This window comes from Agelaius phoeniceus, chromosome 8, assembly GCF_051311805.1.
Source record: "Agelaius phoeniceus isolate bAgePho1 chromosome 8, bAgePho1.hap1, whole genome shotgun sequence".
NCBI classification, from domain to species: Eukaryota; Metazoa; Chordata; class Aves; order Passeriformes; family Icteridae; genus Agelaius; species Agelaius phoeniceus.
Window position 1 is genome coordinate 10,430,077 of NC_135272.1, and position 14,817 is coordinate 10,444,893.

The 14,817-nt window shown below is 42.9% G+C and overlaps 1 protein-coding gene across 1 annotated transcript in view; it reads left to right on the forward strand.

Annotated features, from left to right (window-relative positions):
* ACBD6 (acyl-CoA binding domain containing 6) overlaps positions 1–14,817 on the forward strand; it is an 82,422-nt gene that overhangs the window by 43,125 nt on the left and 24,480 nt on the right. Inside the window, exon 6 of the mRNA XM_054638264.2 lies at positions 720–809. Coding sequence (XP_054494239.1) covers positions 720–809 — 90 coding nt within the window. The remainder of the gene's footprint in view (positions 1–719; positions 810–14,817) is intronic.

Consider the following 14,817-nt stretch of genomic DNA (forward strand, 5'->3'; position numbering starts at 1 on the left):
CCTTTTCTCCAAGCTAAACAACCCCAGCTTACCTTTCTCAGGGATCCTAAGGTACTTCCCGTGCCCTTGGGCATGCAGGAAGATCTGAACTTCCATTACATCCATCCCATGGCGGCAGACACCTGTAGGAAGGGGATGGGAAGCAAGCTCTGAAGGTTTGGGAGGTGCTGGAGGTATGGATGCAGCAGTCTGCCCAAAAGAGAACAGTCAGGGGTGCCTGCCCAGACACCCAGTTTTCATCTTCTCTTCCAGCAGAGGCAGGACCCATGGCTTGGGTGCTTCAGACCTGCCAGAGGAATGAGCTTTTGGGGACTTGGCATCCAGGTGACTTAGGCAGCACTGAATATCCTACCCTTGGTGTGTAAGTCACTGCTCCCAGAAAAGTCAGAGGTGCCAAAATCCTAAATCTATACAGGAAAACAAATCATGTGCTGGCTCCTGTGTTTCACACTTCGCTGCTTTTCCCCTCTACATTTCTAGCTGACTTGTGGGTGTGGTGCTAAATTAATGAAAAATTGAACTATGTGTCACCTTTGACATTTCTAGCATTATTATGGAAGTCCAAATCACCAGTAAGTGGCATACTAGTATTATTTTGTATTTTTTATTAAGTCTGTGTTAATTTTGGTATTGGTGCTTATTACTTAATTGCAAGACTGATTTTCCATGGCTTCTTTTTTTGCTTGGCTTTGTTAATTTTCTCCTGGCTCTGGTTTCAGGGCCGGGCTCTGCTCCACTGGGCATGTGACAGAGGACACAAGGAGCTGGTTTCAGTTCTGTTACAGAATGCTGCTGATGTGAACATCCAGGTAAGAGGGAGCACAGGTAAATGGGATTGATGTGTTACACAGCCTCCTGACCAAATGTTTCCATGAATTCTAAGTTCTTCCCAGACTCCACAGCAAGTTCTCTCAGGGAATTTATCACAGAAAAGCTGCTCCATTCTGGTGAGACCCCATCTGCAGTGCTGTATCCAGCTCTGGGGCCCCAGCACAGGGAGGACATGGACCTGTTGGAGCAAGTCCAGAGGAGGTCACAAAGTTGATTAGAGGGGTGGAGCACCTCTCCTATGAGGCTGAGAGAATTGGGATTGTTCAGCTTGGAAAAGAGAAGGCTTCAGGGTGACCTAATTGCAGCCTTCCAGTACCTACAAGAAAGACAGAGACTTCACAAGATCACGTAGTGACAAGGGAGAACAACTGAAACTGAAAGAGAGTAGGTTTAGATTAGATATTAGGAAAAAATATTCTCCCCTGTGAGGGTGGGGAGACCTTAGCACAGGGTGCCCAGAAGCTGTGGCTGCCCTATCCCTGGAAGTGTCCAAGGCCAGGTTGGACAGAGCTTGGAGGAGCCTGATCTAGTGGAAGTTGTTGCTGCCCATAGCAGGGGTTTGGAACTAGGTGATCTCTAAAGTCCTTTTCAACCCAAACCATTCTGGGATTCTTTTATAAGAACATCTTAAAAAAGTAATCTGGGAAAAATAACATAATTTTGAGCCACTGAGGTTTGCAGCCCACATATCTGAGCTTAGCTAGCACCAGTTTTAGGATGTCTGAACAGATCAGGTTTTGACCTAAACTGGTTCAGCCACCACTTTGCAAATGGTTTCTTCCAGCCAGCCAGTCTGCCAGTGCTCCTGAGTCAACATTCCCAGTTCTGTCTTGTTGTAATTAAGGGCTGGCCTGTGTAAGTGTGATTGTATTGAGAAATAATTGTCCAACATATTCCTGATTATGATGAATTGCTCTTCACCATCATGGCACTTTTTGGCTCTGCTCTCCTTCCCAGTTTGGACATAGATACACCTTTGCTGATGCATCTTTGCACTCTTACTGGTGAGATCTGAGCAGCCTTCAGTAAATGCTTGGGTAATTTGTAAGAGGTGGATGTGAAGCAGAGCTGCAGTATGAGGGCTTGTGGGCAGAGCTGTAGTGTTCACAGGCTACAGATAGCTGTGTTGGGATTTATACACACTTCAAATTGTTATTAAAAAGTCTGTCTTGCCCTTTCCAGGGCAGAATTTCTGGTGGGATGGGTGTGAGGAAGCACAGCTCTCTGGTGGCTGGTGAGATCTGTATGTTTGTGTTTAGTTCTCCAGGGTTTCAGCTGTAATGGATTTAATAGGAGTTTTTCCTGACACAGAAGAGGGCTAGAGTGAATCCAGTGCAAATGGGGGGCTTTGCACACCCTGTCCATCTCCTGTCAGTCAGATTTAGGGAGTGCTGTGTTGGATACAGACAGGAGCAGCTTTTTGTTGAAATTGGGAAGGAGTGGAACCAGGCTCCTGCCCATTCCCTTCACCCTGGCAGCCTGGGAGATGGTTCTGGGTTCTCTCTGAAACATCTCTTCTCTTTGACACTTGTCTCATTCCATTGGAGGTAAAGTTTGACTCTTAGAAGAAAAAGCAAAAGAGAGAATCATCATATTTTTTCCCCCCCAAGTATTAATTTTCTGTTAAATTCTTCTCTTTTCTTTTTGATGCATTGCACATTTTCTAACCAGATTATTTTTGGCCAGTAACAAAAGGTTAATAATAGTCATAAAAAGAAAAATCAATCTTTGATATGTTTTTCCCCACCAAGGTAATAAAGGAGAATTTTTTTAAAGGTCTCTATTTGCACGTAGGTGTGTTCCCAGAGAAAGCAGACACATTTTTATTCTCAGCCATATATAAATTGCAATAACATTTCAAGACTTTGTTATTTCTTTCCTTTTTTTTTTTTTTAATTTTGACCTTTACCCTGGAAGAATTCACATCCAAACCAAAAACAGGAGAAATTTTAAGAACAACCAGAAGAAAAAGGGAGAGGGAGAAACTCTGCCTTCCTAACAGACCATAAACACCTCAGCACCTGCTATAACACATTACCAAAGGCACTTTCAGTTAATGTGTAGGCTGGACAGAGCAGTGGGTTCAGTGTGAGGGGATAGCTGCTGAATGGGTGATGCTGTTTTTCCAGATGTGCTCCCAGCAGAGGTTTCCTTCACACCTCTGTCCAAGCAGCCTCCACAATCCCACCTGCCTCTCCAGGTCATCAGGAATTCTTCTGTCTCATTCAGTTTTGCAGCAGCACCTTCATTCAGGCACCATGAGAGATAAAGAATAAATTAGGGATTATGAGGGTTATGAGCAGGTAGTGAAGGAGAGGAATGCTACAGACCAATTTTTTTTTAATTGCCTGTGTTTTAGTACGCTTCTAAAAAGTTAGTCAAACAGCATGACAGATTTATGCTCTCTTCCATTACCTTTTTAATAAATGTTCTTCCATCTTGGCTCTTTTGCAGTGTGCTGAAGGATTTTAGCTGCCCTAAGCAGGCAGTGACAGTGCTGCTCTGCTGGGTGACCTGGAGCAAGTCTTACCTGCTCACTTTATTATTATTATTATTATTATTATTATTATTATTATTATTATTATTATTATTATTATTATTATATAAATTTATTAAGGCCTGTAGATGTGCCTTAATACATTTTTGCTGCCTTATTTTGGTTACCTTTATACTGTCTGTTGTCAAAGTACTGCAGTGTCTGGATCAAAAGGGTCTGCAAGAGTCAGCTTGTTGCTCTTTGCTGATAAACAGCTTTAGGAGCAGGAAGAGAGGTCTCCTGGCTCTGCTCATTCTTGCAGCATGTTCAAACCCACTTTAATTCTGGGAATAACCCCATGCCCCTGGACTGCAGTGATCCAGGGTCTGTGCTTTTTTTGTTTCAGCAGTGGTGCTGCAGTTTCCAAAGGGTGGTCACTGAAAAGCTGCAGCCACTGAATTCTCTGCTTGTTCATAATTAGCTCTAATAGCACATTTGAAAAGAGGTGCTAAAGCAATTTCCATGGGCAAGGGAATACAAAAAGGCAGCAGGCTGCTCTGCTTTGTTGAGAAGGGGCATTTGTGTAATTGAATTACCTAAATCTCCAGTGCCAGGGGCCATGTCAAAGTGGGAGGTGGGATGGTGTTTTGGAGCTCTGCTGGAAATACCCAGAGCTTGGGGCTCAGTCAGAGAACAGCCTCCTTCACTGAAGCTGTTTGCCTACCCCAGCAACATAACAGCTGCTAACATCATGTTAGGGTAAAAGATTCTAAGCATAACACAGTGGTAACATAAGAGTTACAGAGGGGCTCAGCAACACGATTATAATATCCATTTCTAGCTTTAAAACATAAGAAGACACAAATTTTCCTTGTAGAGGATGAGCAACAAAGGAAAACCCCTTTGCTCTATGGGGAGAGCTCCTTCTGGATGTGAGGTGCTGCTCAAGCAGCTTTAGAGGAGCTCCTTTAGTGTATTTGGAGGACATAAACCATAGACTTTCCTCCTGGACTTCCTGTGGCTGCATTTTGTTTCATTTGTGGGTACTCTGTACTCCAGAATAATAATCCATGTGTTCATGGCATGCCCTTGGGAGTGTATAGGGAGCTATCTGGGAGTGGTGCTCAGCAGCTCAGCTTACTCTGGTAAAGCTTTTCAAGCCTATCTGGCCATGAGAGCAAGTCTTAACATAAATACTGTGAGTTGTGAAGGGAACTGTATCACTGGACACACAGGTTAATTAAGGGCTGTGTACATATCTATGAGGTAGAGCAGCTGAGTTTCAACCATTTCTAAATATTTTATGATTTTTAAACTGCATCATTGTGCAGTTATCAATGTTATGCTAATAAAGTTCTGCACTGAAATTTGTCTGTAATTCTGACTAAAAGGATGAAAAAAGATGTAACTGATCTTCAGTTTTTATTTCCTGTCTTTTCACTTTCCTGGTAAAGTGCAGATCAGTGCACTAAGACTTTAAACCACTGGTGAGCAAGTTCTCAGTAATGGCTCATGGACCCTTCAGGTGTTTGAGAAGGAAACTTGAGACCAAAGCTGAAAATCATCAGGTTAAGAAACCTGTTGCTAGTATACGTGGGGTTTATTTTATTCATTCCTATTGAGTAGTAATTTCAGTGAAAAGCATCTGGTGTCTGTGCTGTCTGCAGAGAGCATTGGTTGATTTTTGGTACCAGTGTTGGATTTGTATCTTGTACCAATTCATGCAAGGCTGCTCAGTCATATTTATGCACTGAGGTGGTGCTTGTCAGCATATTTTGAGTTAGATTGGGGGTTTTTTTCCCTTTTTTTTTTTTTTAAGGCACTTAGAGTAACATGTTGCCTCCCCAGGCTGTCTTTCCTCCCAGTTCCCAACTTCCCTCCTCTATTTGGATCCTAACACTGATAATCAGAGTGATCCTGGAGACATGGAACATGGAGCAGCCATCTCCTTTTAATACCTTCACTGACTGGGGATAAAAAAAAGAAAAAACCTTTTCAAATCAAGACAATACAAACATAATAAATGGCAGGGAGGGTTCATCTCCCTCATGACTCAATCCTTTTCAAACAACATTATTATTGACTGACCTATTGGTTGCCAAAAAGGAAAATCAATTGTACTAGAAGTAGTTGCTGGGCCACAGATCACAGTACTAACCCAGCAGAGACAGGTTGATTTTTATCAACTATCCAAAGACTAATTTCCACCATTAGCTAAAAATTAAGTAAAAATTATGGATATGTCGAAGATTGCTAAGATTGGTGGTCTGCTGGTTTTGTGTGTTTGTGTGGATTTTCTCTTTTTCTGCCTGACTTCTAAAGGGCTTCTGTCTGTACAGGGTAAAAAGAAGCAAGGAATAGTCAGACCTGCTTGCATGCCTGCTTTTTTTTCTTTTCATTCTTCTTCATTTGGATTTCACAGCAAGGGTCTTGTGTTGGAGGCATGTAGATATTTCAAAATTAAGCTGGTCTCAGTAAATGTGCATCCTTCCCTGCCTCCTGCACCAAACATTAGTCATGCCCTCATGATCCTGTGCCTGTAGGGAGATGGAGAAATTCATGTGGATGTTTTGGCTGTTGTGACCAAGGACCACAGGCTCCATCTACACATCTTTCCCCCTCCCCAGTGAGATGGGGGATGCAAAAACACTTGTGGTTGGGTGCCAGCTGCCAAGTCCTCTGCTGTTCTGACCATTCTCTAAACCTGGCTGAGATTAAATAGGAACATGACAGCCTTGTGCCCTTGCAGTTAATGTCCCTAGGATCAATTTGTCCCTAAATATACTAAAAGCCTGGCTCATAAAGCCAGGAGGGGTCCTGTCCTGGACCTGATACTGCAGCAGAGTCTTTGGCATAGGTATGCTCACAGCAAGCAAAGGATGTCACAGGTACTGCTGTGGGAGGGAGCTACAGTGGCAAACACATGGGGGCACTAACCAGAGATGAAAAGCAAAGCAATGAGAGCAGATTTATTAACCACAGTAGTGTCCTTCTTACCTTAACCACCCCCCATCCCCGTCCCTGTCTCAGTATTTCCGTGGCCAGGTTTGTTAAGCAGATCTCTGAAGACTCTGCAGCCATGCACCCCTTCAGTTTTGACACTGCTGCCAGTGGGTGTGGAAGCCATTAGCCAAAAGAAAGGAGAGATCTGCTCAGTGACAGAGGGTAGCATTCTACATTAAAGCATTGACATGGTGCCAGTCACACAGTTATTACAGGTGGCACAGCTCCATGTCTCTCCTGCGAGTCTCTCTGTGGAATGTAGATTGGCAGCAGGTTGAATGTTAAATGGTCACCACTCAGCAGATGCTGTTTTTACCTACTGGGAGAAAAGTCCCTTTCAGCAGAAACATTTGCAAAATATTTGCACTCTAAATATATGCTGGGAAAGACAGAGATTTATCCCAGGTTTGCTCCTTAGCTTCTGAAGCCACCTCAGGCCTCATCAACACTAACCATCAGTTGTACAGATGATGAGATGTTTCCTTCTGCTTGTCCAGGCTGGGTTTTTTTTTTAGCATTGTTTCTTCCTATCTTCCAGCTTGACATATCCAGTCTTTGTTTCTTATGCAGCCTGTAGACAGATGAATCATTGCTTCATGGCTGGTGCAGCAGAGCAGTTGGCACCCTTGCAGGCAGCCCATGTGCAGCAGTGCCTGCAAAGCAGCTCAGCAGCCAGGAACTGCTGCAGGCTCCCGTGTCCTGCAAAACCAGTGTTTGAAAAGTGAAATCCAAGAGCTGGCCTGAAAAAACTCACAGTGGTCTCTGCTGCTTTGCCCTCAAAGTCTCCTTTTGGGGTAATCAAAAGGCAGGACTGAGGACAGTGGCACATTTTAGTGGCTTGTGGGCCCTGTACTGAGGGCTGTGCTGTGCAGAGGGAGGCATTTCCATGGCCACTGCTGGGCCAGGAATGCAGAAAGTCACACAGTTTTAGGTCAGGGAGCCTTGTGCTTGATTCCATGCCTGACAGCACAGCCTGTTGTGGTACACTCCCTGTCAAGGCTCACAGTAGACAGAAGCCAGCAGCAGCAGTGAGGTTTGAGATCAGTGCAGGTGGCACCGTGGAGGAGAAACAGGTACCTTGCTCCCCACTGTGTTCATGTGTCCCTGCAGAGGCAGGAAAGAGCCTTACCTTGAATGCCTCCCTTCGAGGACATGGGATGGCCCCATGGCCCTTGGTCCCAGGGTCATCTTTGAAATCAGCATGTGTTAAAGCACCTGTAATTCCTGAGGTCATTGTTGGAAATGCTTTAGCCCCTCATTAAGGTGTTTGGGTAACTGCACAAACAGGATGCCACTGGCAGCCAAGCTGGTTCTTCAGGTGAAGCATCACCCTAGGAATGGTCTCTAATCACCCTAGGAGTGGTCTCTAATCACCCTAGGAATGGTCTCTAATCACCTCAGGAATGGTCTCCAGCCTTGCTTCATTTCCTATGGCTCTGGTGTCACTGCTCCCTGTCAGAGGAACCACCAAACCATCAGCTACCCTTTGCTCAGGAGAGATGGTTCCTAGAACATCTTCTTTTACCATCAGCCCTTTGGAAAAGCTTCCCCCTGTTTTGAAGAGGTTCTGCCACTCACCTTCTCCCTGAGGACTTCTCAATTTGGAAAAAGTCTCAAGGCTTTACTTCCAGATGGAATTTTATATTCATCTCTTGTTGGCACTTGTTTCTTCTGGCTTGCTCTAAAAATCAAAACCAACAAACCCATACAAAACAAAAAAAAAAAACAACAACAACAAAAAAACCCCAATTCTATGTAAATCATTGGGGCATCTCAAATTTGCAGTCTTCAGCACAAAGTACTTTTAAGTTTTGCTAAGTAAGATTGTTCTAATGCTTTAGATATTGGGGCAGTAACTCTTCAAGCTTATTTTGGTTAGATTTTAAGTAAGATTTTTCATGATTGTAAGTGGGTTCTCCATGGATTGTAAGTGGCAGAACAGCACTGAAAATGGCAAAGCTAATTTAGTAGGTTCCTGTTTCTCAACTTGTGCATGTTACTTTTGCATCCATGTCAGTGTTTGCATCCAGTGTCAGTGCAGGAGACTTTCCAGCTCAGAGTTGTGTCTCTGGTGGCAGGGAAGAGTGAATGCTTAGGAGACAGAGTAGGGTAAGCATACAGTGATAATTTCATATATTTTCCCAGAATCCAGGGCTTGAAGGCTTCCTGAACCACTGTTACTATTTTTGCACTTCTGGATTTTTCTTTGATAAATTTCTTTCATCCCTCTTTGAATTGCCAAACTTCATGCTAGTGGGAGTCCTGTAGTTTCACTGTGCATTTGCCTTGCACTTGCCATGATCATTTCATGTGAGAGCCTATTTTTCTAGTGTAATGAGAAACAGTAATTGTTCCCCCAGTTACCTTCTCTGTCCTGCTTTTGACTTTCTTGGCCTCCTTGATTCCCCTTGATCACTTCTTTTTCAGACTAAGGAGTTTTCTGTGTTTTATCCTACCCCCTTTTGAAGCTGCTCAGTAACTTTGCCACTTGTCATTCTTTGGGTCATTTCTAGTTCTTCTTTATTCCTCTCAGATGAAGGGAGCAGCACTTCTCCCAGTGCCCAGGCTGTAAGTACAATATGAGATACAATGAAGCAATATAGTCATGTTTTCTTATTTCCTTTTTTTTTTCCCAATGCCTCCTTGTTGTTTGTTTTTTATTAACTACTGTTGAATACTGAGCTGGTGTTATAGAGCTGTCTGTAATAACTCATGATCTGTCTCCACAGTGGTTGTATTAGCTAGCTCAGAGCCCATTGCTCTGGATTTAGACTGAAGATTGTTTTTTCCACATGTGCATTACTTGGTGGTTTTTTAGAGTTGAATTTCATCTGCAGGCTTTTCATCCTGTCACCTTTAGATCCTTTGGTAGCATTTTACAGGCAGCTTTTGGTTTAAAGGACTTGGATAATTCACTCCCAGCCTGCTTCCCCTGTTCCCTTCTGTGGGCTGAACAACCCAGGCCCTTGCACAGATCCCTCAGAGGCTCCAGCTCTCACCAACAATTGTGCAAGCTGGTTGTTTACTGCTATTCAATCTCTAATTTTGTAATCACTTCTCATGCAAAGACCTTCCCTCTTGCTCTATGATAGCATCATTTAAATAGTCTTTGGTGAGAGGGTGTGTCCAGAGGCTTTTGGAAATCCATGTGAACAGGCATCCCCACTCATGTGGGACAGCAGAAATCTTGGGACAGCAAAGGCTGCTGCCATCCTCTCTCTGCCTGTCACAGAAAATCTACTCAGTTGCTTCTTTTAAGTAAATCCTATCTTGGAGTAATCTAGTTATCTAACACACCAATGGACTGTCCCACCTTAGACATTCCATGTTGCAATGAGTCTTCCCTCCTCTTTTAACAGTGCTCAGCTTGGCTGGAATAGAAGTTTGTTACAAAGCAAAGGCCTGAACTTCCACAAAGGTGTGTTGAGGCTGTGTGTAGTGCTCATTCTCAGGCTAGGAGGTGCCTGTCTGCAGGCTGGGTACCAACATTGGAAAAACTGTTGAACTTCCATCATCTAAATCCGTTTCTGCTGTTCCAGCCAATTAAACATTAAAATGAGCGTGACAAATAAGTGTTTGTTTATGGGTCAGTAACTCTGGAGTGTGGCTGTGACATGGCTGCCCCAGACAATCCATTTCAGGGCAGGCCTGGGCCGCGTGACATCCTTGGGTGTGTAATTGCTTTTATAGGGAAAGGGAAGCAATAAGGATAATGCAGCTATCAGGCCCCGACTCACTAGTTCAGAAACTTCCCCTTGCCAATCAAACTCCTTTGGTATTCAACCAGTTTTAGGCTTGTTCCAAAGGCATTATAGTGCTGTCAGAAAATATCCTGATGGATATATGCATTCTCTCCAGTGTTAGATGTTACTTTCTTGGTTTTGTCCACCAGCCAGCCCTCAGTGCACACTTTATGGCAACAGACAGGCCTGTCTTGTCCCTCTCCCTTGCTCCCCCTCCTATATTATATTTTTTTTTTTTCAGCACTATTAGATTATTAAATGCTTAATGACTATTCCATTCCTGCTAACTATACTTTTGATGAGCTGCAGTAATAAAACTTTGTAACAGCGAAACGTGCGTCTGGTTCCTTTATAGGAAGGGCACATTTGGGGAGCTGAAGTAATGGGGGATAAAACTCAATTAATGAATAGAAATAAAAAGAAGTAAATGAAGTAATCAAACTCAGAGAAATTAGTATTGGCAGGTCTTGAATGATGCTCTTGGATGAACAATCTTTCAAAATCCTTCCTTGTATGCCGCTGCTGTCTCTTTATTTATTATTAAAATAACATGATCCATGAGGCGCTCGGGGTGACTCCCAGCCTAGCTAATTCTAATTAATCCAGTCAGGGAGAGCAGCAGGGTAAGTGGAGCAGTCTATCGGATTGAAATTCATAACTTAATTGAGGTCAAAGTCCTGGGTTGGGAGAACAAAAGTCTTTCACTGGGACCAGGCAGATCAATAGCAATAAATATCTGGCTTGGATGCAAGTAGCTTATAGTGACAGATTATCTGACACTGGCCAGAGGTCTCTTGGTCTTGTTCAGGGCAAAGTCCTATGGCATGTACAGTGGAGGGTGACTTTTGCCAGTGTTCCCTCCAAAACCCCAAACAACTCTTGAAGGACTCGTGGGACCCTCAGGAGAAGGATGTCCATACAGAAGTCCACATGGGTCATGCTGAAATTTGATTTCTCAAGGTACAGGTGTCTCATCAGTAGCACAAGGGCAAGTGTCACATTAGTGCTGATGGAGGCTGGAAAAAGTTGCTCAGGCTTACAGGAACTTGGAGCTAAATCACAGTTTGTCCAGAAAAAGACCTTTAGGATCAGGGGAAGCTGAACTGTGGATGGATGGGCTTTATGCCAAGTCTGTATTTATAGCACGTTTACATAGGAGGACAGAGGAAGGTTGGAAGAGGGAAGTGTAAATAATCATTAAGTTGGGTTTGTAGTGTGAGAGAAAACAGCAGAGGAAGATGTGATGTTGCCTGTTCTTCAGAAAAGCATCCAATGTCTGCTGTTGTCACCATCATATTTCCTGGAAAAATCTCTTTGCCCAGGATTCTTCTCCTGGGAAGCTGAGAAGCCTCAGAGAAAAATGAAAGCAATAATTATATGATTCGCTTCTCCTGTGTTTTGCTGCTTTGGAATGTGTTTGGACATTGTTTACCAACTGTTGGTTGTTTCATTGGTTTCATGTGAATTGTTTTGACTTATTGGCCAATTACCACCAAGCTGTGTTGAGGCCCTGGAAAGAGTCACAAGTTTTCTTTAGTGTCTTTCTAGCCTTCTGTCTGTATCATTTCTGTATTCTTTAGTACAGTTTAGTGTAGTTTTAGTATAGCATTCTTTAATATAATATAGATCATAAAATAATAAATTAGCCTTCTAAGAACATGGAGTCAGATTCATAATTTCCTCACTTTCGTCAGGGGTGAGGAAATATAAATACCAGATGCTGTGAGCTCCAAAATGATCTGTTCCAAGGGGTTTGCATGTGCTAAGCATGGCTGCTTTCCCAAGCCTTTGCCCTCTCCTAAACCAGAGAGGAAGCCTGAGGTCCTTTCTGGGATCTGTGGCCTTGCACTGTGCACACAGCTTTCCCTGGGAGTGGGCACTGAAATATTCATCAATACCAGCAACTGCAGAAGCTTCTCTGAACTTTGAAAGAAGTGGGTCCTTCGGCTGGAGTTCAGAATTAAAATGCAATCTTCACCTAGGCTGTTATTAATGCAACATTTATGCAGATTGGAGTGTTCTGCTCGTATCCTCTTTGCAGAGGACAAATCCTGCTGTGGTCAGCACTTGATACATCCCAGATGGATGCATTCTGCCAATGCACTTCAACACAGCTTGGAAGAGAGATGGAAACCGCAGCTTGGACCCAGCCAGGGACTTGGTTTGACACACCTGCTCCTCCCATTAACACTGCATGAGGCTAAAGCATCTCTTCTCATCCAGAAATATTCAGAAGATCTCTTTGTCTCCACAGGTCAGGTTTCCAGGTGTAGGCAAAAGCCTTGGCTGGTCAGGTGTCAAGTTTTAATGTGATGAGCAACTGTTGGTTTTCCTGGGTGTGTGAATGGTACTTCTGTACCCTCACACCCTTTTGAAACTGTCTCTGGGAAACACCTCTTGTTTTCCACTGCAGGACATTTGCTTTGTGAGGACAGAATGAAGTGAACAAGGCAACTGTTCAGTACATAAATATATATATATATAGACACATACACTTGCTTTTTCTATATACTGCTGTTATTATCTACTACTTACTATTCTGCTATATACTGCTTTCCTCATTCATGTCCCATCCATGGCACAACCTCCTCCTTCCAAGCTGGTGGTTTAACTTGTTAGGACCCTAATTACTGAGCATTTTAGACAAAAACCAAAAAATCCATTATTCACTCTCCAGATTCTTGGATATTTGTGTGCTCCTGCTTCATTCCTGCCCAGCCTATGCAAGAGCAAAAGGTTCCTGAAGCTGTTAAACACTGCAAACAAAACTGCACTGGCAACTGTCATCAAGGGGAAAATGGGTTGAGTGATTTTTTTTTTCTCTATATAAAAACTAACAGAAAAATCCAAGTACTGAACAATTCATGACTGAACAGCAAGATCTCATGAGCAAGGCATCTTGAATATACAGAACTTTGAAATTGCCCTTTAGTTTGAGTCATGGCTCTTCTAAGGTTTAGGAGGAAAATAATTTAGAATATGAACATTAACATTTTTTCCTCTTTATAGAGCCACACCTGTGATGCAGGTGAGAGAATTTGGGGGTTTTTTTTCATTTCAGAGAAATGACAAGATCTGTCCATTCAAAGCTGGGTTTCCACAGTAATATCTTATTAAAAAACATAGCAGTAGATGCCCAGATCTGTGGGATATCTGTGGATTCAGTGAAGAAATTCTGTTTATGGCTCTTCTCAGAGTCAAGTTTAGGTTTCTAATTCTCCAGTTTTGCTACAGAATCCCAGCGTGACCTTGAACAAGTCACTTGATTTCTTTCTACTGTGGTTTCCCATTTGGGAAATGGTGGGGCAAATAATCGTTTTTTATCTCATGGATATAACAAGATTATAAAAATATGGTACTTTTAAGAACCTTAGAAAACTGATGAAATGAAATTAAACAGATCCTGCAGTCCGGATAAAATGAGATGAAACAAGCATGAAACTATTAGTGAAAGAAATGTTTCTTTATCTTCTGCAAATAAAAATGCAAAGTGATTAAGTGGGTCTTTTCTAGCTATTAGCAATAGCAGCTCTAGCCAGCTGACTTCTGCCACCTTTGTAAATTAATTTGTGGGGTACAGTCCTGAATTTAGTATCCTCACAATAAATACCCTTAAAAATTTTGTCACCTTCTGTGATGCACAACATTACTGCCATGATAGTACTGCAATTAACTTGCCCTGCAGATAAAAAGTGGCTGCTTTAAATGAGATACTCTAACACAATGCTTTGCAAATTTATTTTAATTGATTTTTTCCCCCTCCCTGTGATATTTCCTGCCTTTGCTGTATATCCAGCAGTATTTTTGTGAGGCAGGGGAAAGGAATGGGAATAAAATTAGAGGTTTTTCTTGTCCAGGATTGGGCTGGAGGTCTGGTGGAGCAAACCTCCCATGACCCTGCTGCTGGCAGCAAGGCTGAGCTCAGTAAGTGATGAGCTTTATGTGGGTGTGAGGTGCTGGAAGAGGAGGAAAGCCCCAGCTCAGACTGTGGGCATTTTCCTCCCCTGGCTTGGTGACTGGGTGAAAAAGTCTCTCTTTCAGCACTGCTCTCAAATCCAGGTAGGGATTAATGAGCAAAACAGTATGGGAGGAGTTTGGACTGGTTGACTTTAACACAGAAGGAAGACAAGCAGAGTATTTCAGAAAGCAATAGGCTGGAACATGCTACAAAGAAACTTTGAGATGTGTGCTGGGACTCAGCCAGAGGCCAGATTACCTGTGTTCAGGAAATCTCAACTTACTCTTCTTTTCTTTTAGTTTTTTGGGGTTTTTTTTTAAACTCAAGTTTTAATCACATTGGGACTGTGCAGGTGAAATCCAAATCAGAAGCCAGCTCTGCCAAAGCTGCCTGGTTTCCTTCTCTGTGATGTCCTTCCTATTCCTGCTGCTATTGTGGGGATGTTTTGAAGCAGTGCTCACAGATTACATGGTAATTTGGCTTCTGAAGTGGGGTGAAATTGAGCATTACACTTTGAATTCCAGTGGTTAGACTCAGAAGAGATTTGTAAAGTTAGGGCTCAGCAATTGCAAATGATCCATTTTTCACAGCTTAATGACCGAGGGCTTGTTTTTGGAGTGATGGGAAGTGATCACATACACCCTTACCTCCAGCACTAATTGCAGAGTAAAAGAGGTTAATTTAAACCTTGGAGGCACTTTTGATCTGGATCTTTAACAGCAGCAGGAAAACTCAGAGCTGTGGTGACTTTAAATCATTCATTTTCCCTCTCAGAAGGAAAAGTTAAGCATGGATGTGGTCAGTTT